This window comes from Lolium rigidum, chromosome 7, assembly GCF_022539505.1.
Source record: "Lolium rigidum isolate FL_2022 chromosome 7, APGP_CSIRO_Lrig_0.1, whole genome shotgun sequence".
NCBI classification, from domain to species: domain Eukaryota; kingdom Viridiplantae; phylum Streptophyta; class Magnoliopsida; order Poales; family Poaceae; genus Lolium; species Lolium rigidum.
In genome coordinates, this window is record NC_061514.1 from 281,858,226 (window position 1) to 281,883,391 (window position 25,166).

Genomic DNA, 25,166 nt, shown 5'->3' on the forward strand with positions numbered 1-25,166 from the left:
CGAACCCACAGAGTAAAACTCCGCACGAACAATATTCTTGCACACATGTTGAGGACCAACACAATCACTTCTGCTAATGCCCGTGCCATGCCGTCCTGATTTGGCAAAGAATCATGATCATGCTCACATACAACTCTCTTAGATATCTGGTCAATGGTCATCGGCATTGCGCACTCGTTAGAAAGTTCAACATTCGGACCATCATATATAACTTGCACAAAACTTCTAGATCATCGGGCATGTTGATCAATCGACACGTGCTAGCATCTCCAAAGTTGCCATATATTTAACCCTCTGGGTTCACATTCAAAACACGTAGTTTTGTACTACCAGTTTTAAATAAGTGTCGTAGCTTTGTATAGATACATATGTATCTACATGTTTTTTAAGAAGATGCAACACTTATTCTAAAATGGAGGGAATAATACATTTACACGAGGATTTCCGTGAGTTTACTTACTTGCGGAGTTTTTTGTAGGTTCAAACTATACAACACAAGAGTTCAGCAAAATCGACACTCCACTAAGATAGTTTCCAAAGAATCATGATCTTGTTTTTTTGACGATTGAAAATCATAGCAAATTTACTATGTGAGTGGTTTGATTTTGTTCTATAGAATCGGAAATTCAATTCGGCTTCCGGGTGCGTATGCTCCCTCTACCAACAAAACATATTTCAAAGTGTGAAAATTTTTTGACAAAAAATTCTACATGTACATCTTCATAATATAGTGTGTGCGTCAAGTTTCACGAAAAAATAATATTTTTTGTGACCTATGTAAAAAAGAGAATTATCTTGTGAAAAGCATTGTTTTAAGCACTGAATTTTGTCTTTTTTACACATGTCACATGATAAGTTCATTTTTTATGAAACGACTTTGTGAGCGCGTAGCACATGATAATGTACGTGCGAATTTTTTATTTTAATTTTTTTGAAATTTAAAACATGTGTAAGATGCATTTTAAAATATAGGGAGCATGTAGAATCTGTTCTTGAGTACTACTTGTTTTCATTACATTACAACCAGAGCACCGCCGTTGAGCACCCACCCCTTTTCTCCATTCCCCTCTCTCCCTTCTCAAACAAGATTCCCCCTCAAAACGCCCGCGTAAAAATGGCGAGCCGAGGCGGCGCTGGCGCCGGCGCCGGCGGCTGGGACAGCCTCGACGACGACGACTGGGGCCTAACCGAGGAGCAGTTCGACAAGCTCGAGCAGGACGCCTACCGCGTGCTCGCCGAGCGCAAGGCCTCCTCCTCCGCCGCATCCACCGCCCCTGTTACCTCCCCGCTCCCCCACCGCGCCCCAGTCTCGCCGGCGGCCACGGCCTCTTCGCCCCTCAGGAACGACCACCCCGCCTCCCGGATCTCCCTCGAGTCTCGATTTGGCAAGGTTAGGGTTTTCTCCGCTCTTTTGCTGCCCCGGTTTTTTTTTGTGGGGGTTTATTGTTGGTCGTGAGCTGGGGTTTGGCTCTGCCGACACGGGAAATTGGAAATATCGGTTGCTCTGACGGCCAAATGCGTTCGGAATTCCGGGCCGTTTCGTGAGTGCGTGTATTGTCCACCGTGGTAAATCCCCATGTTTCTTTTACCTAGCTCTATGTAGCGATTTATTTTCAAGAACCGGCGTGGTTTTGCCCAAGATTTGTGGCATTGCTGATATGGTACGAAAGGTGGTGGGAGTTTCGCCTAATGCTTCTGTACAGTGGTAAATTTGTCGCATTGCTCATGTTTTTCGGGTTAAATTTTCATCATTCTTTGCACTCCCCTCCAAAGATAGGGGAAACTAGCATTCAGAATCACGGTAGTAAACCCCTTCCCTTCTTCTACCTAGCTACCTATAGTGATTTATTTTCAAGAAGCTGAGGTGGTCTTGCCCAAGATTTGTGGCATTGCTGACATGGTCTGAGATGTGATAGTGGCTGCTCTAAATTTGTCAACTCCGTCACACGCTCAAAGTTCTTATACGCCCGCCGTTTCATGATAGGGGCTGAGTTTTCTGTCTGAAGAATGATGACTCGTGAATTTGGACAATGACTTATACGCTGGCCATTTCGTGAATTGCATAATTTGTACAATGGTTTCTTTGAGCTCAAATCTTTTTGCCCTGCTCCATGTGAAAAATGGAATGACTTTTAGCTTAAAGCATTTGTCAACTTTCTCATGCTTTCCAGGTCATTTTTCCTCTCATTGTTTATAGTTTAAGTTGTGATAAACCAGACTTTCTGTATGAAGATTGATGAATTTGGACATAGATATGCTCACCATGTTGTGCATAGCATAATTTCAGCAATTCAGGAGCTGAGCCTGGCGTCATCAAATTTTTGAGCCTGAAATGTTTAAGATATTTTGTTCCGTCTGTTGATAAAGAACCGTCTAGCCCAACTATGGTTCCAACTTGGGAGTTCGGTTATTGCCTCCAAACTGTAAGGCTCCCAACTTTCTGCGTCTGAACTTCTCGTAGCTGCAATCGGTAGGCCCCGTTCAGTTGGACTGCCTGAATAATGCCCATATGGTTAAAGGGAGCTGGTTTTTGGTCATACCAATGGAATTACTTGTGTTTGAACCGTTGTTAAGAGCAACTTGGAGCTCTTCTCGCTCTTATTATTTCCAGCTCCTTTTCACTCCATTTTGTTCTCAAGAGATTTTAGATTTGAAAACAAGCTGATGTTTTCTGACCCGAGGAAACAAGGATGCAGACATAGCTTCAAAACATGAGATAAATCCCGATGCCAGTTTAACTATATTGTTTTGAACTCTACACAACACTCACAATGGCTTTTCGTGCAATGCTGGTGAATGTGGCTTGCTACATACAAGTTTTTTGGTGTAGTTTATCAATGGTTCCGTTTGCTGAATGGATTGTTTTGATTTTCCCATCCTGTGGACCAGCCTTACTATAGAGATTTGTCTATTTCGTTTTATATTACAAGCATCCAGCTTGGAGATAAATGAAATTCTTTAACTATTCCTCACCATTCCCTAATGTCAGGTAGAACCACTTTCACCTTCCCGCCTTAGTCAATCAACCGCAGGTATACGACATTCTTGGCACTTCCTGTTTTTTCTAACATGAACTATCCCTATCTCATTTTTTTTTTCCAATTGTCATTGAAGTGAATAATAGTCAGGGAAGTTCGTCTAAGATATCTGTGCATCTTTTCCTACATTCCAGTGGTATGATTGCAGCGAAGTTCCCTTATAACCAGGTGCATTTCCTCCCATACCAAATCTTTAATCAGTTGCCACTGAATTATATTGTGACCATATATTTACCTACGTCTGTTCTCTCTCAGAAACTTGTGGATGCATTTCGCAAGATCCCAAGAGCTAGCTGGAGTGGGAAAGAAAGGTTCGTTAATTCTGTTGGCAGCATTGCGAGATATTTTTATAGCACAGCCAAGCTTGATGCCTTCTGTGAAACTCACAACTTATTCCTGATTCTCTTGTACTTAAATTTTCAAATCATTAGGGTATGGATGTTCCCTCCCACATCTTTATCAACAGCAGAGGAAGTTCTTCGTGAAGTACCTGGATTAGCTGTTGAGGTACTTCTGTACATGTGAACTTTGAAGAAATGTTGTTTCTTGTAATATTTCCCCATGTCGTTTTGATGATATTTTTATTGCCTTCTTGCATAATGGGTTTAACTGCACTATTCCTACTTAGCTACTGCATCACTCTTACAACAGTTACCTTTCTGGTTTAAACTTGAATTATAAGAATTATTTCCGAAGATTGTTGAAGAAAAACTGTTATGGCTTATCAAGTCAAGATTTGTAGGTATTCATGTCCAGTATTTTTGTTGTTAGTAGGAAGTAAGTAAAGCTTGCATTTTCAGTTTTTGGAAACAAAGGAACTCAACTGACAGAAGTACCAAGGAAATAAGCCTTTGTGTGCCATTGACCATATGGTTGAAGGCTTGAAGCAAGACCTACCTACAGGGCCTGTCCTGTGAAGAACAGCCTTTTAAGATCCAACTGTGCGGACATCTTGAATTATCCATTCTAACCATACCATGTACTTTCCTAGCAGGTTCAAAGACTGGATCCACTAGTTCAACGGGCTTTTGCTGCTGCTTTAGCTGCCAAAGATCTTCGAGGTATCTATTTTTTCAAAAACAATGCTGAAACGCCACACACATTTTTTTTTCATTCACTTGTTTCTGAGATGCCGTTTGAAAGGGACAAAAATTTTCATCCATTTTATTCTAGGCTTTGTTGTACGATCAATATCTAGCCTTCTTTAGTATCTGCTCATTCACTTGGATTCATGATAAATATGGAAAAGTGAAATATTTCTTTAACGGTACTACCGCAAATGAAAGTAAGTGCAAACCTAGCCATTGGTGCATTGGTAGGCTTTCGGTTGCACTTCTTTAGTCTTTCTCCAGATGCTAACCTCTGTTTTCTTGGTGAAGGTTTGTATGATAGGATTCCAACTGATGTTGAGTCGAAGCTTATGCCATTTCAACGTGAAGGAGTCAGGTATTATTGTGATCCAACATTCAATGAATATATATTTTTACTTGTGAGCAGAACAGTAGGAAATATCTCGTGTTGTATTGTGCTATGTAATGCTGAAGCCTGTTAAACGGAGCATGCATAGGCCATAGCCCTTCATGAGGACTAAACCGTAAACTAAGCCTATCTACGTGCACATTCTTTATGTTTTTTGTGACGCATGGCCATCAAAATTCCTGGTCACAGCCATGACGATACCGTGCCAACCCCACCTACGAACTACAGTTATGCTCCGCATTCCAACTTTGGATGTAACGTCATTAGGGTGTAACTTGGAGTGCAACTTGTCTCCCTGGTCTGCAACTACTCAGCATATTAGTTGTAAATAGTAGTACTACCAAATACCCCTGGACTAGGAGCCTATGCATAATGCATATACTTCTGGGCACTGAAGCTGAACAAGTTTAATGTAGCCATAGTAACTTCATGGTCTGTATATATTTGCACTTCGAATGTGTTACTTATTTACCATATTTAAGATTTCTACTTGGTCTTTCTTGTTGTAGGTTTGCTTTACAGCATGGGGGCAGAGTGCTGATAGCAGATGAAATGGGTCTTGGGAAGACATTACAGGTACGTACATTATCTCTGGATCATGATCATTCATCACTTTGTCATGCATTTTAGTCTTTCTACATTAGACTGAACTTGAAGTTGATTCATCATGCGACATTTGGGGCTCTCTTCTATCAGGACATGGTACTAGTGGTTACGTTATGTGCATGAGACTGGTTACGTTGATCAGTACCAATTCTCACTCCAGGTGGACTAGCCAATAGTCCCTACTAAGAGCAGCTTGAGAGAATTTCAATTAATAAAAGCTTGACTACTTTACCTTTAGAACTCAAGACTGTTTAACACTCATCAATATTTAATCTGGAACAACAGTTACGTTGTGTCATTAGTTTGTGTTACTGTCTCGTGAGACATCAATAAAAATGAGAGATTTTCAGTTCAGTAAGAACTATTGTGTAGTGACTCTTTCAGGCATTCTTTTGGCACATAATTTTCTCGATGCAGGCAATCGCTGTTGCTTCTTGCCTTCATGAAGCTGGGCCAGTTCTTGTAATCTCCCCATCTTCCTTGCGATTGCATTGGGCTACCGTGAGCAGTTCCTACTTCTTAGAACTTCTAATTTCAACCATAGTTTCTTTTGTTCATAAGTGTGATCTGAACTTGGTACTTTGCGATTCTAACAGATGATTCAGCATTGGCTTAACATCCCTACAGAAGATATCTTGGTACGTCCTCTTTGTTTTCTTAATGTAAAAAGCAAGTATGAATGCTGTTTTACTTTGGATTAATTGTCTTGTTTAGTGTGAACTGCTCAGAGTATCATATATCTACATGAATTACTTGTACCCCCTTCCAAATATAAGGCAAAGAGTCAAACTTGTTATGTTTGTAGAAAAAAATTCAAACATCTTCAATACCAAATAAATACACTAAGAACATATTCCATGATGCATCTACTGATATTGATTTGGTATTGTAGATGTTGATTTTTTTATTTATTTATAAACTTGGTCAAACTTAAGTAAGTTTCTTCGAGAAGTCCCCAAAAATCATTTTGTTTACTGGACCTTTGCATTTCATTTCATTGAAAAGATAGGAGTTTGTTTACATCCTCCTAGGAGTTTAACTTAAGTCAAAGCTAATATGCCTTATATTTTGGGCAGGAGGAGTATTATATTGTTTTCACTAGTTTTCTTTAGTTGTTACAAATATCCCGTCCCAGATCTAATAATTGTGAGCTGTATTTCTGTCAAATTCTTTAGCAAATCTGTTCCTTAATTTCTACCGGATGTGATATTAAGCTGCACAGCTTGCATGTTAGCCTCCCATTATATTGATTTGATTTATGTGGTCAGATACATAAGCTTGCAATTTGTTGTTTTGTTTTGCTATGTTGGACAGTTTAGGCCCTCCTGTTTTCCCTTATCATCTTCAACCATAATCATAATCAGTAATCAGCCACCCTTCATTTGTATGAAATTCTTGGGATTCTTACACCCCAAACATGTTTTCTTGCATATTATTTCCTAACTGAACAGAACTTTTTTTTGTCTTATCCATTTCCTTGACCATAGAAACTCTTTATACTTCACTTTGCTAGAAATATAATGTACTTTTGTAGTAGTTCTATGACATTCAGAGAATATCTGTAGGCTGTAGAATCAGATATAGAATTTTGGAAAAGATCTCTTTCAAAGTATTGGTTACAAGGATCGAGGATATTTTTTTTATAGGAATGTCATAGGGGAGGCCCTACAGTGACTTATTTTGAAAGAATAATGTCCGCCGAGACTTGACCTGGGCAGCTGGGTTGTACATCCACTCCCCTAACCCTCACTTGTTATCCAGGATGATAGTACCTTCGATGTGTAGTCTAATATTTTACAATCTCTGCAAATTCTGGTATAACATATGGTGGTACAATAAGAAGCACTGATACTGGGATATGAACACGGGGACATGGGATACAAATATTTGCCAGAAACAGCCTTATGGGAATTTTATTGAAAAATACAGAATGTAATCAGCACAGAAGAATATTTTTAAGATGTGAGATCAAAGTATTGCCCATTTGTTGCCTCCCTACCGCCTTTTCATCGATGCTTGATCCTAAATTAAGTCTATCCAGTGGGCCCACTCAGAGGCATCACTCTCTGCTTCTATGTCTCTATTCAGTGGCAAGCCACACACCTTCTAAAGATGAGCAGCAAGCTACACATAAAAGATTAAATACATACTAAAGGAGGGCTACTAGATTAAAAAAGGCAGAGCTCCTAGCTACTATTGTGGATTATTAGCCAGCCAAGCAAACAAAGAAAAAGGAGAACAAAACACGAAGAAAAACAGAGAAGGGAAGAGAGAGCCGGAGTACATGCTTCCTGGGTTTAAGGATGAAGGTGTCTGCCAGCATGGAGGGAGAAGGTGGAGGGGATCTTGTCGGCGACGGCATGTGGAAGGAATCCTGGAGGCAGCAGCGTGTGGAGGAAGATGGCGATGGTGGCGACCAGTAAGTACAGGCGGCAGAAGCAGTGACCGGTGAGTATGGATGGCGGTGGCATGGTTCCTGGAGCCTGGACTATAGCATTGTGTCCCCGTGGAGAGATTGTGGTGCCTGGGTCTACTGCTCCCATGTCTAGGGTTAGTATCGAGCTTGGGCCTTGCTGGGCTGCCTGCTTGCCTCGCCTTGTGCCCCTTACGTATCCTTCCCATATCACACACTTAACAGCATTTGTTTTCTTTTTTTTCAAAGCAGAAAAAATGGGATACTTGGGGAAACATGTACTGTATGAGTGCTTCATAGGTGGTACACATTAAGTTTCACAGACCAACCAGTTCTTCTGAAACACTCAAACTAATGGTTTAAGGTGGGCAATGCACTTGAACTTCAATACTCCCCCCTCACGTGTTGCTCCCTTGGGCCTAAACATGGACCCAATCGTGGGTTACAATATTTTTTATTTAAACTGCACTAGCTGGATCTTGAACCTGTCAAGTTTCATGCACTAGCTAACACAACCAAAAGTCCGAACTGGTGGAAAGGGCTAGGCAATCTACATACGCTATGACACCCCTCTCACGTGGACATGGGGAAGTCAACACGTGAACAGAAGAAGAACAATCTCACGTATGACTTAAGAGGCCTATACGTGGACACAGAGGGGCAACAACAATTTTCAATAAATTTTGAAAGCCAGGAGTTGTACCCAAGACCTCACTGCTCGGATACCATGTCAAATATATCTATATGTATTTCATCTTATCCATGTGTAATACTGCGAGTGATGAATAGGCATAATGTATTTTCAGGTGGTATTACCACAAACTGGAGGATCAAACAAGGCAGGATTCAGATTGGTGTACTCAAACACCAAAGGTGATTTTTGCTTGGATGGGGCGTTCAACGTGATATCTTATGATGTAGTTCCCAAGATACAAAGCACACTCCTGGACTTGGATTTCAAGGTATATATTCATTTAATCCCTTACTTCATTTTCAATCATGGGCTGTGTGTGATTTAAAGTTTGACATAGTGTGTTCCTCCTGCCTACGCCAACTTGCTTGGAAAAAAGACTTTGATGTTGTTGTAATGTGTTTCTCCTATGCTTCAAACGTGTTTGCACTAGTAGAGGGACGTGGGATGTACATGTAGGTTGAAGATTACTTTCATGAAGCTTTGCTGACTATAGTTTTTGTCAACTTGATTTTACCACTGGATAGGACTATCGGGTTTTCGGCATCTGCAAATTTATCATCTTAATAACACTGTCATCATGGCAGGATCAGTAGATGTATGTAATTAATTGGATCAGAACTACTTTGGGGTTGATGTTTTACTTTGTGGAGTGAGGCAAATGAGTTCCACATAAACCTTAGAAGGAAGGGATCAGCTCTGTTTTGTTGTCCATGTGTTTAGTTTGGTTATTTCTTCCATGGGCAACTAAAGAAACTGGGTTTCATTTTAGTCAAATAAAAAGACTGACCTGTTTCATTTTACCTCCACGATTTGATAAATTCTGACATAATTGAATACCCTTTACATTGTATTGTAAGTTTTATCATTTATTTGTTGGTGTTGATCTTTATCTCATTTTGCATGTGCTGAAGAAACTAGTGATAACCGTGTGTCCTATCTACAGTGAAATGAATTGAGAATGTTGTTAGTCACACTCCATTTTATTCACTTCAAATGGTTTTCATTCAGATAGTTATAGCCGATGAATCACATTTCATGAAGAATTCACAAGCAAAGAGAACCATTGCTTCACTTCCTGTTCTGCAGGTTCGATGTTTCTTACTAGAAAAAGTGTTCTCTATTTTTGGATTATAAATTTGTTGTGCACATGTTTATTACGGTTCAGTAGATTTTGATGTTGTGCATCACTTTATCCCAATCAATTATAGTTTGGTATACTTATTTCTTTATCATAATTTTTGTTCTGGTGGAAAAAATCTCCAAACATTCCTAAAGTTCCACACGCTCTGACCTTGAAGAATGTTTTCCAATTAATCTAACTAGTTCCTTGTGATGCATTATGTTTTCTTAAGCTTGATTCCATCAATAAACTTAGTAAAGGAACAGTCCCTTGGCTAATTTCAGGGTCAAGTAATATTTTCAATCTAATTGACATGGCAGTATTAACAAAATTGACATTATAATTACAGAAAGCTGAATATGTTATTTTGCTAAGTGGGACTCCTGCTTTATCTCGCCCTATTGAGTTGTTTACTCAGGTACGTATCCTCAAGATTTAGTTTGGACATACTTAAAATCAGAAGTTAGTTGTAGAGAAACAACTAACTTTCGTACACATGCAGCTCCAGGCATTGTATCCTAATGTGTACAAGAATGTTAATGAATATGGCAGTAGATATTGCCAAGGTGTAAGTACTAGCCTAACTAACTTGCTGTCTGACTTTATGCCACCAATTATGATTGATTGATTTACTGTGATTCTTCCTCAGGGTTTCTTTGGGGTGTATCAAGGTGCTAGCAATCACGAGGAGCTACATAACTTGATGAAAGCCACTGTCATGATCCGCAGGTTGAAGAAAGACGTCCTTTCAGAGTTGCCTGTTAAACGTAGACAACAGGTAATCCTCTTTGGGTATCAACTTAGTTGAATTGTTTGTCCTGACATCTAAATAGTTTCATGTATAGAATCTGGACTCCTAACAGTTCCACAAATCTTTTGACCACTAGGCACTAGCATGACCTTTTGGCTGAGTCCTTGTCCTATTCTTTCTGGGCCTTGTGTCGACTATTGTTTTGTCGCTCAAAATCAAAGTTTTCTTTACTTATGTATCTTATACATAATTCGAGAAAACTCTATGAGTTAGATCTGATGGCCTTTTGTTTATTTTCTGTCTGACAAATCTTTTAACTTCTTATCATGCTGTTATGATTCTTAAGGTTCTGCACCTAATGTTTGTATCTTCTGAATCTGTCCAGGTCTTTATGGATTTGAGTGAGAAAGAGATAAAACCGATCCGTGCCCTTTTCCGCGAGGTACACTATTTTTTTTTGGTTGTGTTTCTGTCTTTTCTTCTGCAAACTATACCTCATAGTGGATGAGAACTTTGGAATCAGTTCTTGGTAGCTCAATGTTTGATTGTTCATAATTGGTTAATGAAGACCTTTTAACATGGCGTGCTGAGATGGCTTAACCTCCCTAATTCCTTGATCATCCAGTGAGCTATTTTATTCATATACACCACAAATTCTCAAAGCTAGCACTGTATTACTATATTAGTTCTTCTCAAGGTTAGTTAACAAAGTAATTATGGGTGTACTCTTCTTTCCGTTTTGTACCATATAGGCGAGTTTTTTTTTGCGGGGTACCATATAGGTGAGTTTGAAATGGTTAACTTTCTTTTTGTTAATACAGAAAAGGACAATATGTATTCATTTGTCCTTTGTTTGATTGCCAATTTGCGAGAGCAGTTCTACAATGAAGGTTATACTCTTGTGCACTAGAGGTTGTGATGTGGTTTGTCTTTTTGTAGTTGGAGGCTGTGAAGATCAGTATGAAGTCTTGTGATTCCCAGGAGACGATGGACTCTCTCAAATTTTCTCAAAAAAATATTATCAACAAGGTAATCTTAATATGTATGACAGTGCGCCTTCATGCTTGGAGCATATTTCCTTTCCTTTTCATCTTATGTCATTATATCCAATGCTCTTTATACATTCTTGACATAAGGAATTGCTGATAAACTATGGAGTTACATGTTTTAAACTTTCAATAGAACAAATAAATTGCCACGATTCCTGTTATATTATCTACCATCACAAGCTTGTGTTTGCACTCTCTGAAAATTATTTTATTGTTAATGGCAGTACTCATATGTCATGTCTAACTGCAGATCTACAATGACTCAGCTGCGGCCAAAATTCCAGCAGTGCTAGATTACCTGGGCACTATAATTGAGGTAATTGCATGAGCTGTTTGTAAATTTTCCTCTTATTCTACTACTATGGATCAGACATGAGAACTGTCAGGAACTGGCTAGTTACTGCCAGTTTCAGGATTGCCAGTTGAGGATTATAGCTGCCTAGCTGAAGTTGACACCTCCACTGATTTCAACCAATTTATACTGAACCATCAACCATGCGTGATCCAAATAACTCTGGTTGTGTTTCATGTTCATTGATGGGATCACATTGTTACGTGCTTGCATCTGTATGAAAGTATCCATATGTTGCCTTCTTGATTGATTTTTGAAACCTCTCTGTTTCATTTTCCTTCGAGAACCCGGTCAGGAATGGGCCTTCTGTTAACTGGATTTGAATGTCCTCTGTATTCTGCATTTTGAATAATGCTCCATTGGTCTATTATTTCGTGCAATTAACATCCTATCATTGTTAACTATTGGCTATATTTTTCAGGCAGATTGCAAATTCTTAATATTTGCACATCATCAACCCATGATTGATGCTATTCACCAACATCTCTTAGTAAGCGCCTAAGAGCGTGTTTTGATTTGACTTTTTTATGATGATACCATGTGCTTCTGTATACCTAAGCACTACCATGTTTCAGAAAAAGAAAGTCAATTGTATAAGAATCGATGGTCAAACACCTGTAGCTGCAAGGCAAATTTTAGTTACGGATTTCCAGAACAAGGATGACATCAAGGCAGCAGTGGTATGTGTTCATTCCTATAATTTTTGCTTTTTGTGTTTTTTATTATTCTAGTCGGCATGTTGTCCAAATCCCACTTAGCGGACATCATCATGCAGCCAAAATTTCATTGATGATTTTTTTGTATAGAAAACGGTACGTACATTGCATATAATCTGACTGAAATTAACATGTGCACATGATACATTTATGTTTTTGAACCCATTAGTAATTGGTATATTTGAAAACTGTGCATTTGCCCACAAACGTAATCAAAGATTGGTAGCTTGATTGAAACTGCTGCCCAGTTTCAATTTTTTGAGAAGAGTGACTTTGTACCATGATACAACTTGGAAAGGCCACTCTAGAAATGTGTCTCCTTAGATAGGGGTGCAAGCAATCAGCGCATTTCCAACAATTTGGATGTTAAGTTAATGTAACAGTATCTGCCTCTTTTTTCATGTACCAACAATACATCATCCGAGTACTCCATAGTGTATCTTAAGTTATGTAATAGGAGGTGGGAGAATAGATAAATCTGCTCTCTTTTCACCTTGGAGCTTGTGCATGGCTTCTTGGTTTATGTACAGACAAGCTTGCTGTCTCTCCTCATTCCCTGCCACATCATCATAAATCATACATGGCAAGTTTTACCAACGACTGTATCATACTATTGGAGATGCCCTCACAAAGGCTTAATGTTATCACATTGAGAATACTTGGTGTCACCACATTAGGCAATGTTCCAACCATACAGACACCATGTTACCAAATTTCGTGAAGAGTAAGTTATGTTGTCCAACCTCATGATAACCTAACACTTGTAGTTATCCATCAAAGCTGGAGGTGTCGGGTTAACTTTGACAGCAGCAAGCACAGTGATCTTTGCGGAGCTGTCATGGACTCCAGGTGACATTATTCAAGCAGAAGATCGTGCCCACCGGATTGGTCAGGTGAGCATTGCGTTCCTTGTTCTAGCTTACTGTGTGGCTTTGCTGCAGTTGGTACTTTTGCCTGCAGTTGGTACTTTTGCTTACTTCTCCAATTTCCAGGTTTCCTCGGTGAACATATATTACCTTCTCGCAAATGAAACGGTAGATGATATTATATGGTACATGCCCTGGACTTTGTTTTCCCTACGTAAATGTTGTATTTCAGCTCATGCACTGAATTGTGATTTTCACCTGTTGCTTCGTAGGGATGTTGTTCAAGGCAAACTTGAGAATTTGGGGCAGGTACGCTTCTTTTAGCAGCAAATAGTCTCTACACCTTATTTACACATATTCCCTAGTCAAGCCAATTCAAAACTTACGTGTGTTGTGCCATATAATCTCCATTGAAGTTTCTGCATGTTCAACGTTTGATTTTCCATGAACGGATCTGATTAGGCATTTTTTTGTTGTTACCAGATGCTGGACGGGGAGGAGAAAACTCTGGCAGTTTCCCAGAGTGAGACCAGACCAAGCCCCTCGAAGCAGAAGACGCTCGACTCCTACCTCAAGCGATGCAGCACTTCTATAGAAACCCAGCCCAGCCCAAAAAGTCGCAGATTTTGATGATGTGTTGCTGTCTGTGTGTTCGACGGCGTGATTCTATTTGTTTCTTTGCTGGAGTGGTCCTGCTGGGTACTGCTGCTGTAAACGAATGTGATAGGGTCAGCGTGTATGGTAGCACTGGCCAGGATTGGGCCGCAGTGTATTTTGTCTCAGCGTACTGTCATGTTATAACTTGTAATATTCGTGAATATGGGAACGTTAGACTTCTTATGTGGGTAGTAGTCAATGTTCAAGAAATCGTTAATCTTAACTTATCGGTCGGCCTTAAAATGAAGATTAATCGCTTATTGGCTGATTAATCGATTTTATCGGTCAGCCATTTATCGGCTTATTTTTTGTAAATCCTAATTTTCGACACTAAATTTTCTATAATATGCTATGCAAAAAATAATATTTAAGCATTGCACATAAGTATTACCTTGATTCCTTGCATTTGAATCAATAATAATGGAAAATTTGAGCTAATGCACAATTCTACAAAACCATATGATGAAAATATCGACTGCCATACCAAATGTATTGAAATTTCTCAGTCGAAATATCGGCCATGAGAGTAAAAATCGGGTGAAATATCGGCTCATACAGAAAATCGACCGAAATACCGGTGGAGCGATAAACTGGCCGATATGCTAAAATCTTATCGGTTACCACCCGATTCACGATAAATCGGCATCTCGGACGATTTTTAGAACAGTGGTAGTAGTAGATGGCAATGAGAATGTTTGTATCTATGTAACCGGAGATCAAGTATGTGTGGCGGCATATTTGTCTCACTGCCGAGTTTGCCTTGCTAAATTTGGTGCCAACATTTGGGATTAGTCACGATGCAGGCGGACAGGTTGATTGTGTGTCCGGTCCGTCTACCAATGCTGAAGAGCAGGAAACCCTAAACCCTAATCCGCAAATTTGTCTGCCTGCTGTGGCCGGTGGCCATACGTGGACCAAGCAGCTTCCTTTTCATAGTAGCTGCTATGCAGCTAGCTTTGTACCGGCCTAGTTAGCGCATGAATATGAACAGTAAACGTAACTCAAGTAGTAGTAAACATCTTGATATCCTACAATCAATCACCAGAACAATTTGAGCTGTGGCAGTTTTGTTCCTAGAGAAACCCTGAACCATGCATCTGGGTTTGTTAAAAGGGCAACCGTACAACATTTCAGCATTACAGTCTGTCACGCCAGTTGGTTTTGTGAAGTAGTATCTAGGTTCACTGCAGGAACAATTAATATCAATTGCTTGAGAAAGCCAATTTTTTTTGTAATGCTAGTCTTGCAACTCACGGTAGAGTTTAGGTACGTTGAGCTTGTCGACGAGTAAATATCATAAAATATTGCTTTGAAAGTGTAGTGTTGTAGTTTTGTGGGCATATTGCGTGGTAAAGGTGCAGTTTGGTGAAATGTTTCCTAAAGTTAGTTAATATTTATACTAGCGAAAAGCCGAAAAGGCAAAATCGCATATTGCCATACATGCACGATTGATCTTATCTGTATACCGGCCTAGTTAGCAGATGAATATCAACAGTAGACATAACTCAAGTAGTAGTGAAAATCTTGATATTCTACAGTCAATCATCACAACAATTTGAGTTGCCGCGATTTTGTTACAAGAGAAACCATGCAACATGCATCTGGGTTTCTTACAAGAGGAAACATACAGAACGCTTGATGAGAGCTCGAATCTGGTTTCTCTGAAGTAGCATCTGGGTTCTCTGCTAAGGTAATTAAAACGCTTCAGAAAGCCAAATTTTGTCAGAATGCAGTCTTGCAACTCACGGTAGAGTTTAGGTACAGTGAACTTGTCGAGGAGTAAATATCATAAAACTTATGCCTTGAAAGTGTAGTGTTGTAGTTTTGTGGGCACATTGGGTAGTAAAAGTTCTGTTTGGTGAAATGTTTAGTAAAGCTAGTTAATATTTATACCAGCGAAAAGGCAAAATCGCATATTGCCATACATGCGCGATTGATCTTGCAGCCTTGCAGGGGAAGTTTTTCCACATCCAAGGTATGGCAAATTTGGTTCATAGCAGTTGTCCACGCCCATGATGACGCTGACATGGTACCAACCACCAAGACATAACATTTTGCACATGTCCTAGATTAGTCAGCTGGGACGGCGAACGGATATCAACTGAAGAAATAGTCGTTACTTTTTCCACTCGATGTCTATGCCCGGCAGCTTACTTCGACTGGCGACGGTGTGCTTTCTCTGAACCAATCCCATTATTATTGTATGCTCCACGTCTCTATAAATAGCATGCAGATTCGAGCTCTCATCACAACAGCTGAACATCAACTAGCTCACCTGGGAGTGCTCTTCAGCTAAGCTTGAGATCCAGAGCTGCACTACTCGATAACAACATGCAAGGCCTCGCGCTCACCGCATCCTCCAGCAAGATCATGCTCGCGATGTTCCTGCTCGGCTTGGCGGCTGGTGCCGCCGCCGCCGACGGCCGGAGGCGGCACGTCTCCAGAAGCCCCGACGAGCCGTGTAAGAAGATGACGCTCTACTACCACGACATCCTCTACAACGGCGTCAACAACTCAGCAAACGCGACGGCGGCGCCGGCAACGAAACCGACGGTGCTGAGCACCGTGATCAACCCCAACGGCACCTACTTCGGCATGCTGGTGGTGTTCGACGACCCGGTAACGGAGGGCAAGGCGCTGCCCGTGGCCGGGGAGGAGCCGGCGGCACGCGCTCAAGGGTTCTACTTCTATAACATGAAGCAGACGACCAGCGCGTGGTTCGCCTTCACCCTCGTGTTCAACTCCACGGAGTCTAAGGGCACCCTCAACCTCATGGGCGCCGACCTCATGGACGAGAAGACGCGCGACTTCTCCGTCGTCGGCGGCACCGGCGACTTCTTCATGGCGCGCGGCGTCGCCACCATCCGCACCGACGTCATCGAGGGCTTCTACTACTTCCGCCTGCAGATGGACATCAAGCTCTACGAGTGCTACGTCTGAAACTCTCATCGGACGTTGAAGGTGGAATTAATATGTGCTAGAAGATGCGCGTGCCAATTAGGGAGTGAATAAAATAATGATGGCTTCCCATTCCATACATGTTCTTTCACGGTTAAATTGTCATGTGCGTGATATATAGCTTCTTTTTATAAATTACATATTTTTGCTGTGGCAACATGTCCACTGTGAAAAGCAACACAAAACAAAGATGTTGGGTATAGGATCGCACGCACTAACCGGCGTCATCCTTGCGTATATATTGACTTCATAGATTACAACCTATACAGCTTTCGTACAGCACAAGGCATAATATGCCGTGTATCTAGCTAGCTACCGGGTAGGATTCTAACTAGAGTTTGCATACAACACGTTACAATCTATACATGTATATTGTTTATCATCCTCCCTCAATCTCAATCGGGCTCCATCAGGTTGAGATTGCGTCTACATGCCTCAAACGCTGGTAAAGAAAGAGGCTTTGTAAATATGTCAGCTATTTGATCCTTCGAGGAAATAAACTTGATCTGAAGTTGTTTTTGAGCCACCCTTTCTCTAACAAAGTGAAAATCAACTTCAATATGTTTGGTGCGAGCATGAAAGACTGGATTTGCAGATAAGTATGTAGCTCCAATATTATCACACCATAATATAGGTATACGCTCATGAGAAACACCCAATTCCTTGAGAAGAGACTGCACCCAAATAATCTCAGCCGTTGCATTAGCCACTTGAGCGTGACACTGTAGCTTGCTTGCGCGCATTCCAGGCGATCAAATTACCACCATAGAAGATGGCATATCCCCCGGTGGATCGCCTATCATCAACACTTCCTGCCCAGTCAACATCAGAGAAGGCCGATAAAAGAGTATGAGGTGTACGATGAAGAGTCAAGCCATGTGAAACAGTATGCTTGACAAATCTGAGAATGCGCTTGACAGCTGTCCAATGAGTATCTCGAGGAGTAGAGAGGTATTGACAGACCTTATTGACAGCAAACGAGATATCAGGACGAGTGAGTGTGAGATACTGCAGGCCCCCAACAACACTGCGGTAACGGGTCGCCTCATCCGCAGAAAGAAGAACACCCTCATGAGCAGAGAGCCTATCAACGACTGTCATAGGAGTAGATGCCGGGGTACACTTTAACATACCAGCTCGCTGGAGAAGGTCCATGGCATACTTCTTCTGGGTAAGAACCAGGCCAGAAAACTGATGATGAACCTCAATACCAAGGAAATAATGAAGAGTGCCCAAATCCTTGACAGCAAAAGAAGAACCCATCTCGCGAATCAGTTTATCCGAAGCTGAAGAGGAGGAACTGACCACAATAATATCATCAACATAAACAAGAAGAAACATTGTGAGACTAGGCTTGCTGAGAATGAATAGTGAAGTATCAGCTGTAGAAGCTCTAAAACCAAGGGAGCCAAGCACATAACTGAGTCGAGCATGCCATGCACGTGGAGCCTGCTTAAGACCATAGATAGCCTTCTGAAGATGACACAGATAGCCCGGACGAGTAGGGTCCTCAAAACCTGGAGGCTGCCGCATATACACTTCTTCCTCAAGAACACCATTGAGAAAAACATTCTGAATATCTAGTTGGCGAAGATGCCAACCACGAGACACTGCAAGAGACAGGAGAATCCGAATAGTAGTTGGTTTAATAACTGGGCTGAAAGTATCCTCATAGTCTTGTCCATAACGCTGCCGAAAACCTTTCGCGACAAGGCACGCTTTATAACGCTCAATGGTCCCATCTGAATTTTTCTTGACTTTGAAAACCCACTTGGAATCAATCACATTAATCCCAGAACGTGGAGGAACAAGAGTCCAAGTTTTATTTTTGAGCAAGGCGCAGTACTCATTGTCCATTGCATCTTTCCAGTGTCTTGTATTTAGAGCGTCAAGGAAATCACGTGGCTCAGAAATAGCACTTTCTGCTGCATGTGCCATACACACGGACGACCATGCAACTGTCCCATCTGACCGCTCCTTAGGCTGGCGAATTCCTCGCTGAAGCCGTGTGACCATGCGGCTGGGCTGTGGAAGCTCCGCAACATGCGACGGGGAATGAGCCGAGTCCTGCCTAGTTGGCGGGGAAACAGAAGTCCCGGAGGACATATCCAACAGCCGAGGTGTAAGCGACACATGGTCGCGAGCAAGGGAAGCACGCGGATCGGGAGTCGGGGTAGTAGGCTCCGGAGCAAGATCCGACCCAGATTGAGCTGGCACACCGCTCGAGGAAACGGCATGCAGATCATCGTTCGGAACATTCAGTACGTGATCCACGCCAGGTTCCAGTAATTCTAGTCGAGCACCACGACTGTGTCCTGCACCATGCATGGTTAGGCAAAAGTAACAAGGTATTTGCAATATCATCAAATTGGCCAATGTTATGAAAGGTCAGCATGCCGGTTCGTCTCTACCGCCCCCTGGGAGGCGACCGCGATGGCGATTCCGAATTCACCGATCCCACTGATACCCGAGAGAAATCTGCGAGATCTAACACAAGTGAGACAGACAAATCGAGCACCAAATCTCCGCTTCCAATTTACCCCGATCATCACAGCCTCCTCCCGAGTGATTTCCGCTCAAGATTCCACACAATTATTAGAAATTCCCCAAATCCACGCGCATCCATCGCCCAGATCAGATCCTCCCTCCCGTCCCTGATTTCAGCCAGGAATTCTAATTCGTCTTCAATCCCCTCCCCACCGGCTCTCCGGGCGCCCAACCGCCCCGCCACCATTCCCGCCGCGAACCACACCCCGCTGACGCCCTTCGCCCCTGACCGTTTTACCGACCAGGTTCTTCCCAACCCAGCAAGATCCACTCGTCCGGCACCAACGCACACCCGAGTGATTGGCGCGGCGAGTTATGGAGGGATTAAGTCTGAGATCACCTCCGAGAGGCTTGGCGGAGTTGATCTCTCGACGTGCCTGCCCCATCCCCCTGACCCTGGAGGCGAGCCTATATTTCGCCGGCAACCAACGCCCCATAGCTCACAACAGCTGCGAAATCTCAGAGAGAACAGAGAGACTGAAGCCATGGAACCAGCCAAGCGCACCACCACCACGGCCTCAGGAGGAGGCTCTGCTGCAGCCAGCATCACCACCCTCTCGCTCAGCTCGGGCGGTTCGACGCTCGGAGCCGGCCCGTCCTGGCGCCGAGCTGGGAAGCAACCCGTGGAAGATGATCGCACCGCTGAGGAGCGGGCCCCTGTGATCATCAACATCGCCAAGGCCAGGGGCACCGCTGCTGTCCGCCTCCTCGCCGTTGGTGTCCTCCTATCAGCCCTGAACATCACCACGAACAGACTGGTAAGTTACATGAAGAATGTTTGGGGTGTGCGTGGCCACCTCGAATGCCCGCAGCTTGCGGACAGCCGCTTCGTCCTCGAGTTCTCCTCCACCGGGGATTACGAGCACGTCACCACGGGAGGACCCCGGAGGTACCAGGGCGATGCTGTCCTGGTTCGCAAACTCGGAGGATCACGAGGACCCGGACAAGGTGCCGTTCGAGACCGTACCCATCCGGGTGCGGTTCCGGGACCTCCCTTTCTACCTCCTGTCCAAGCAGCTGGCCAGGAACCTTGGGGAGAAGCTGGGCGAGCTCATCTGCATCGACAACCACGCGAGAGGCGACATCGCAAACAAGATCCTGCGTGCGCGCGTCCACCTGCCCGTCGCTCGAGCTCTCCAGCGATGGATCACACTCGAGGACGTGATCACATGCGAGGAGGTGGTCGTCAGGGTCTTCTACGAAAGGCTGCCCAACTACTGCACCTGCTGCGGGGTGATTGGCCACCTTGCGGCGGACTGCGAGCTGCCGGTGGAAATGAGGAGAACCAGGTATTGCAACAACCTCGGTGTGCCGCCAACGCACCGCGATGACCCACGCAGATGGTACCTGGCGGAGAGCGCGCTCGAGAACGGGAGAGCTCTACAGCTTGACACCCCTTGGCGCAATGTCGCCGCCTTCGGAGCCAGGCGGGACCAAGACCAGCGGGGAACGGTCACGCTTGTCACCAGGGAAGTCGAGAAGCTCTCCGTCAAGGATGGAGACGCAAGCAAGGAGAAGGACCGGAACGCCAACAAGAACGAGCAGGCCATCACCAACACCGGCGACACAATGCAGGTAACCGGCATCGTCGGCAACACTGAGCACGCCAGCGACAACACCGGCATCATCGACAACACCGCCATCACTGGCAACACCGACCACGCCAGCGACAACCCCGGCATCACGGAGGGCGTCTGCGTCATGGCCGGCGACACCAACATCCTGCACCAGCCTCCTTCGGTGAAGGCTACGGACAAGGGCATGGAGAACGTGGATAAGGAGGCTGGCATCACCGACCCTACTCCACCTTCGCTGCACCCTCCTCAAGCCACATACCACACCAACTCTGAGCAAGGCGCAGAAGCAAGGGACCCTGCCAAAAGGTCCTGGAAAAGGGTGGCAAGGATCGCTACTGATGGAGAAGGAGTGGAACAAGCTGAAGATGACAGGAGCACACTGGCCCCTGCAGAGGGGGGGTCGGTGTTAGGAAAGCGGCAGAATCAGGCGGTGATGGTTTATGTCTCCAGAAACAAAACCACCACTGAAAACAAGAAGAAGAAGGCGGAGGACGCCGTGCTGGGGCTGGAGGCCAAAGCCAGTGTTCTAGGTGTAGGGGAAGATAAGGAAGCAACCAGTCCCGGGGCTACTGGTCAACTGACAGGCGCGAGTGTTGGCGCCTGTCAGAAGTCATGATCGTCTTAGGTTGGAACTGCCGGGGACTTGGCTTGCCCCGGACAGTTCAAGAGTTGGTGCAGCTGGTTCACACCTATAAGCCTAGGATCGTTTTCATTAGTGAGACAAGACAGGGAGAGAAAAAACTGAAAGAACTTAGAGGTAGGCTAGGACTAAAATTCTGTATCACTCAAAAAGGTGCAGGATCGGGTGCTGGCATTGCCTTGTACTGGGATGAGCAGATTGAAATAAAGGTCCTGTCAGAGGGTTTGAGATACTTTGATGTTTTGGTTAACGACATCCCCAATGGCCGTAAGTGGCGTGGTACTTTTGTCTATGGGGAACCGAAAAACTCTGAAAGACACCACATGTGGAACACAATTCGCAGAATCAAGCCAAATGCCAGTGAACCCTGGCTGATGATGGGTGATTTCAACGAATGCAAATGGCAGCATGAGCACTGGTCTGAATCCAGAAGATCAGAGAAGAGAATGGCAGATTTTAGGAAGACCCTGAATTTCTGTGATCTCCAGGACATAAGATACAGTGGCCCTCCCTGGACCTATGACAACAAAAGAAAGGGAGACAAGAATGTGAAAGCTAGGATCGACAGAGCAGTTTGCTCTACGAGCTGGGCTGCGTTGTACCCTGCAGCAAACCTGGAGCATGTCTGCTCCACGAGATCAGACCACCTTCCTTTGATCCTTGATTGTGTTAATTCCAGTAATCAACCGAGGCCTGAGAAATCATTCAGGTATGAACATATGTGGGAGCGCGAGGCGTCCCTGACTGATGCCGTTGAGACAGCATGGGCCAGCTCGCCCACATGCAACAACCTGAATGACCTGCTCCATAAAATCGGTAACACGGGGAACCACCTGAAAGAGTGGAGTACTCAAAATTTCAGCATGGTCACAAAAGATATCAGAAAGAAAAGAAATAGACTAAAGAAGCTGTGGAAATGGCAACCCAGCGAGACTAGAGACGAGGAGATTCGGAAAACTTCCTTGGACCTGGATGAGCTCCTCCACAGAGAAGAGATGATGTGGAGGCAACGCTCTCGCATAAAATGGCTGCAAGAGGGAGACAGAAATACGATGTACTTCCACAGGAAAGCAAGATGGCGCCAATCTAAAAATAGCATCAAAAGAATTAGAGGCTTGAATGGGAATTGGACAGATGACCCAGAAGAAATAAAAAATCTAGCGTCTGAATTCTTCCAGAACCTGTACTCCAAAGATACAAATGTGGTTCCTGAAGAAATTCTCGGACACATTCCAGTTCTGATCGACGAGACCACAAATATTGAATTGTGCAGAGAATTTACGGACAAAGAGATAAGCGATGCTTTATTCCAGATTGGTCCTCTGAAGGCACCAGGACCTGATGGGATGCCCGCTAGGTTCTTCCAGCGCAACTGGGGAATTATGAAGGAAGAAGTGATTGCTGCTGTCAAGACCTTTTTTACCTCTGGAAGTCTGCCTACCGGTATAAACGACACTGTCCTCGTCCTCATTCCTAAAGGCAACAAACCTGAGACACTATCTGACTTCAGGCCCATTAGCCTATGCAATGTCATTTACAAGGTCATCTCAAAATGCCTTGTAAATAGACTTCGGCCGTTGCTCAGTGACCTGATCTCAGAAACGCAAAGTGCATTCATCCCTGGAAGGCTACTCACTGATAATGCAGCTATCGCTTTCGAGTGTTTCCACAAGATCCAGAGGAGCAAAAATCAGAGAGACACCCACTGTGCTTATAAACTTGATCTTTCAAAAGCATACGATCGAGTCGATTGGGATTTCCTTGAGAAAATGCTGCTTAAGATTGGGTTCTGCAGCGGATGGACCAAGTGGGTAATGAGTTGCGTTAGATCTGTCCGCTTCTCTGTTAAAATAAATGGACAAACTACACAGGCTTTCTCCCCTTCGAGGGGCATCAGACAAGGGGACCCCTTGAGCCCTTACCTGTTTCTGTTTATTGGAGAAGCTCTATCCTGTGTTCTGAAAGAGGAAATCAACAAAGGGTCCATTACTCCATTGAAAGTGGCACGGGGTGCACCAGGCATTTCAAACCTCCTCTTTGCCGATGACAGTCTCCTCTTCTTCAAAGCCAGTGTTGAGGAGGCGAGAGCAGTTGACAGCACACTGAAATTATTTCAAAGGTGCACGGGTCAACTACTGAGCCCAAGTAAGTGCTCAATTTTATTCAGCTCTATCTGTCCGGAGGCAATCCAGTTGCAAGTGAAATCCACCCTGGCGGTCACCAACACCACCTTTGAAGAGAAATATTTGGGCCTACCAACTCCACAAGGAAGAATTAAGAACGGAAACTTCCAACCCATCATGGCCAGGTTTGGAAAAAGACTAACAAACTGGGATGAGAGGTTCATGTCATGTGCAGCCAAGGATACCCTGATTAAATCTGTGGCACAAGCCCTCCCTGCCCATGTCATGGGCATTTTCAGGCTTTCGAATGGGTTCTGTGATCACTACGAACGGCTAGTGAGAGACTTCTGGTGGGGTGATAAAAAGGAAAAAAAGGAAAGTTCATTGGACGGCGTGGGATAATCTGACAAAACCGAGAGGCAGAGGTGGTCTTGGATTCAGAGACATGAACCTGTTCAACCAAGCCCTCTTGGCCAGATTGGCTTGGCGCCTCATTCAACATCCAAATTCCTTGTTTGCTAGAGTCTTAAAAGCAAAATACTTCCCAAGGGGCAACATCTTAGATACTGTTTTCCCCCTGATTCTTCTCCGGTTTGGAAAGGGGTTGAATTCGGCCTGGAGCTTCTTAAGGAAGGTACCATCAGTCGTATTGGCAATGGCAAAGACACCCAGTTTTTTAGAGATCAATGGTTACCCAGAAGTAGTGGCCACAGAATTATTGCTATGAAGAAAAACTCACGCAGGCGTTGGGTGAACCAACTCATTGATCAAGGTACTAGATCATGGAATACTAACTTACTTCATGAGCTATTCTTTGATCACGACGTGCAAGCTATCCTGGAGATCGATATTCCCCAGCAAGAACAGAATGACCGGTTGGCCTGGCTGCATGAAAAGAACGGGCAGTTCTCTGTCAGGAGTGCCTACCGGCTTGCCTACAACCTCAAACATAGAAACAGAGACGTCGGGAGCTCTAGCAACAATCCCAACGGAGTTAGATCAATCTGGAATAAGATTTGGAAAGCTAAGGTTCAACCAAAAATCAGAGTTTTTGGGTGGAGGCTGGCCACGGATACCCTGGCTACCAAGAACAACAAATGGAGAAGGACTTTGGAAGTAAACAACCTGTGCTCCATCTGTGGTAATGGCACCGAGGATTCGCACCATGCTACTGTTGCCTGCACAAAGGCCACTGCCCTCAGACATGCCATGCGAAGGACTTGGTACCTACCAAAGGAGGAAAGTTTCAGACAAACTGGGAAGGACTGGCTGCAAATCCTCCTTGCTCAGGTAGATGATATTACTGGTGCAAGGATTCTGAAACTTCTGTGGAGAGCATGGCACTTGAGGAATGACATCATCCATGGAAATGGAAAAGAAACAATCGAGAGATCGGTCTCCTTTCTAGAGTCCTACGACATATACTGTCATCACCCGGGTACTGCCATGCACAATATCAAGGGCAAAGGCAAAATCAGTGAAGAAGGACCTCCAGCCGAGACCAGGACGAAAAACAAGGCTATGCCGTTCTGGTCGGCTCCTTCGGTGGGGTGGATCAAACTCAACACTGATGCCTCTTT

The 25,166-nt window shown here is 43.8% G+C and overlaps 2 protein-coding genes across 2 annotated transcripts; both read left to right on the plus strand.

Moving 5' to 3' along the window:
- The first annotated feature begins 1,102 nt into the window (after nt 1-1,102).
- On the plus strand, nt 1,103-13,917 carry LOC124677967 (SWI/SNF-related matrix-associated actin-dependent regulator of chromatin subfamily A-like protein 1). Its single transcript, XM_047213899.1, has 24 exons — nt 1,103-1,390; nt 2,990-3,032; nt 3,115-3,206; nt 3,294-3,349; nt 3,470-3,545; nt 4,033-4,099; nt 4,418-4,484; nt 5,027-5,093; nt 5,541-5,624; nt 5,720-5,761; nt 8,343-8,498; nt 9,239-9,316; nt 9,700-9,768; nt 9,853-9,918; nt 10,000-10,128; nt 10,487-10,543; nt 11,041-11,130; nt 11,401-11,466; nt 11,924-11,992; nt 12,078-12,182; nt 12,986-13,111; nt 13,211-13,269; nt 13,357-13,393; nt 13,568-13,917. Exons 1-24 carry the CDS (start codon nt 1,115-1,117, stop codon nt 13,712-13,714), a joined length of 2,124 nt encoding a protein of 707 aa, XP_047069855.1. The 5' UTR covers nt 1,103-1,114; the 3' UTR covers nt 13,715-13,917.
- A 2,093-nt stretch (nt 13,918-16,010) lies between these two features.
- Nucleotides 16,011-16,858, plus strand: LOC124677964 (dirigent protein 5-like). Its single transcript, XM_047213897.1, has one exon. It carries the CDS (start codon nt 16,073-16,075, stop codon nt 16,679-16,681), a length of 609 nt encoding a protein of 202 aa, XP_047069853.1. The 5' UTR covers nt 16,011-16,072; the 3' UTR covers nt 16,682-16,858.
- The last annotated feature ends 8,308 nt before the right edge of the window (nt 16,859-25,166 follow it).

Bases quoted from the DNA above. Each gene is read 5' to 3' on its own strand.
- LOC124677967 (XM_047213899.1), top strand. From the start codon at position 1,115: ATGGCGAGCCGAGGCGGCGCTGGCGCCGGCGCCGGCGGCTGGGACAGC. The intron at 8,499-9,238 runs GTATATATTCAT...GTTTTCATTCAG, and splicing joins TCCTGGACTTGGATTTCAAG to ATAGTTATAGCCGATGAATC. The intron at 11,467-11,923 runs GTAATTGCATGA...TATATTTTTCAG, and splicing joins ACCTGGGCACTATAATTGAG to GCAGATTGCAAATTCTTAAT.
- LOC124677964 (XM_047213897.1), top strand. From the start codon at position 16,073: ATGCAAGGCCTCGCGCTCACCGCATCCTCCAGCAAGATCATGCTCGCG.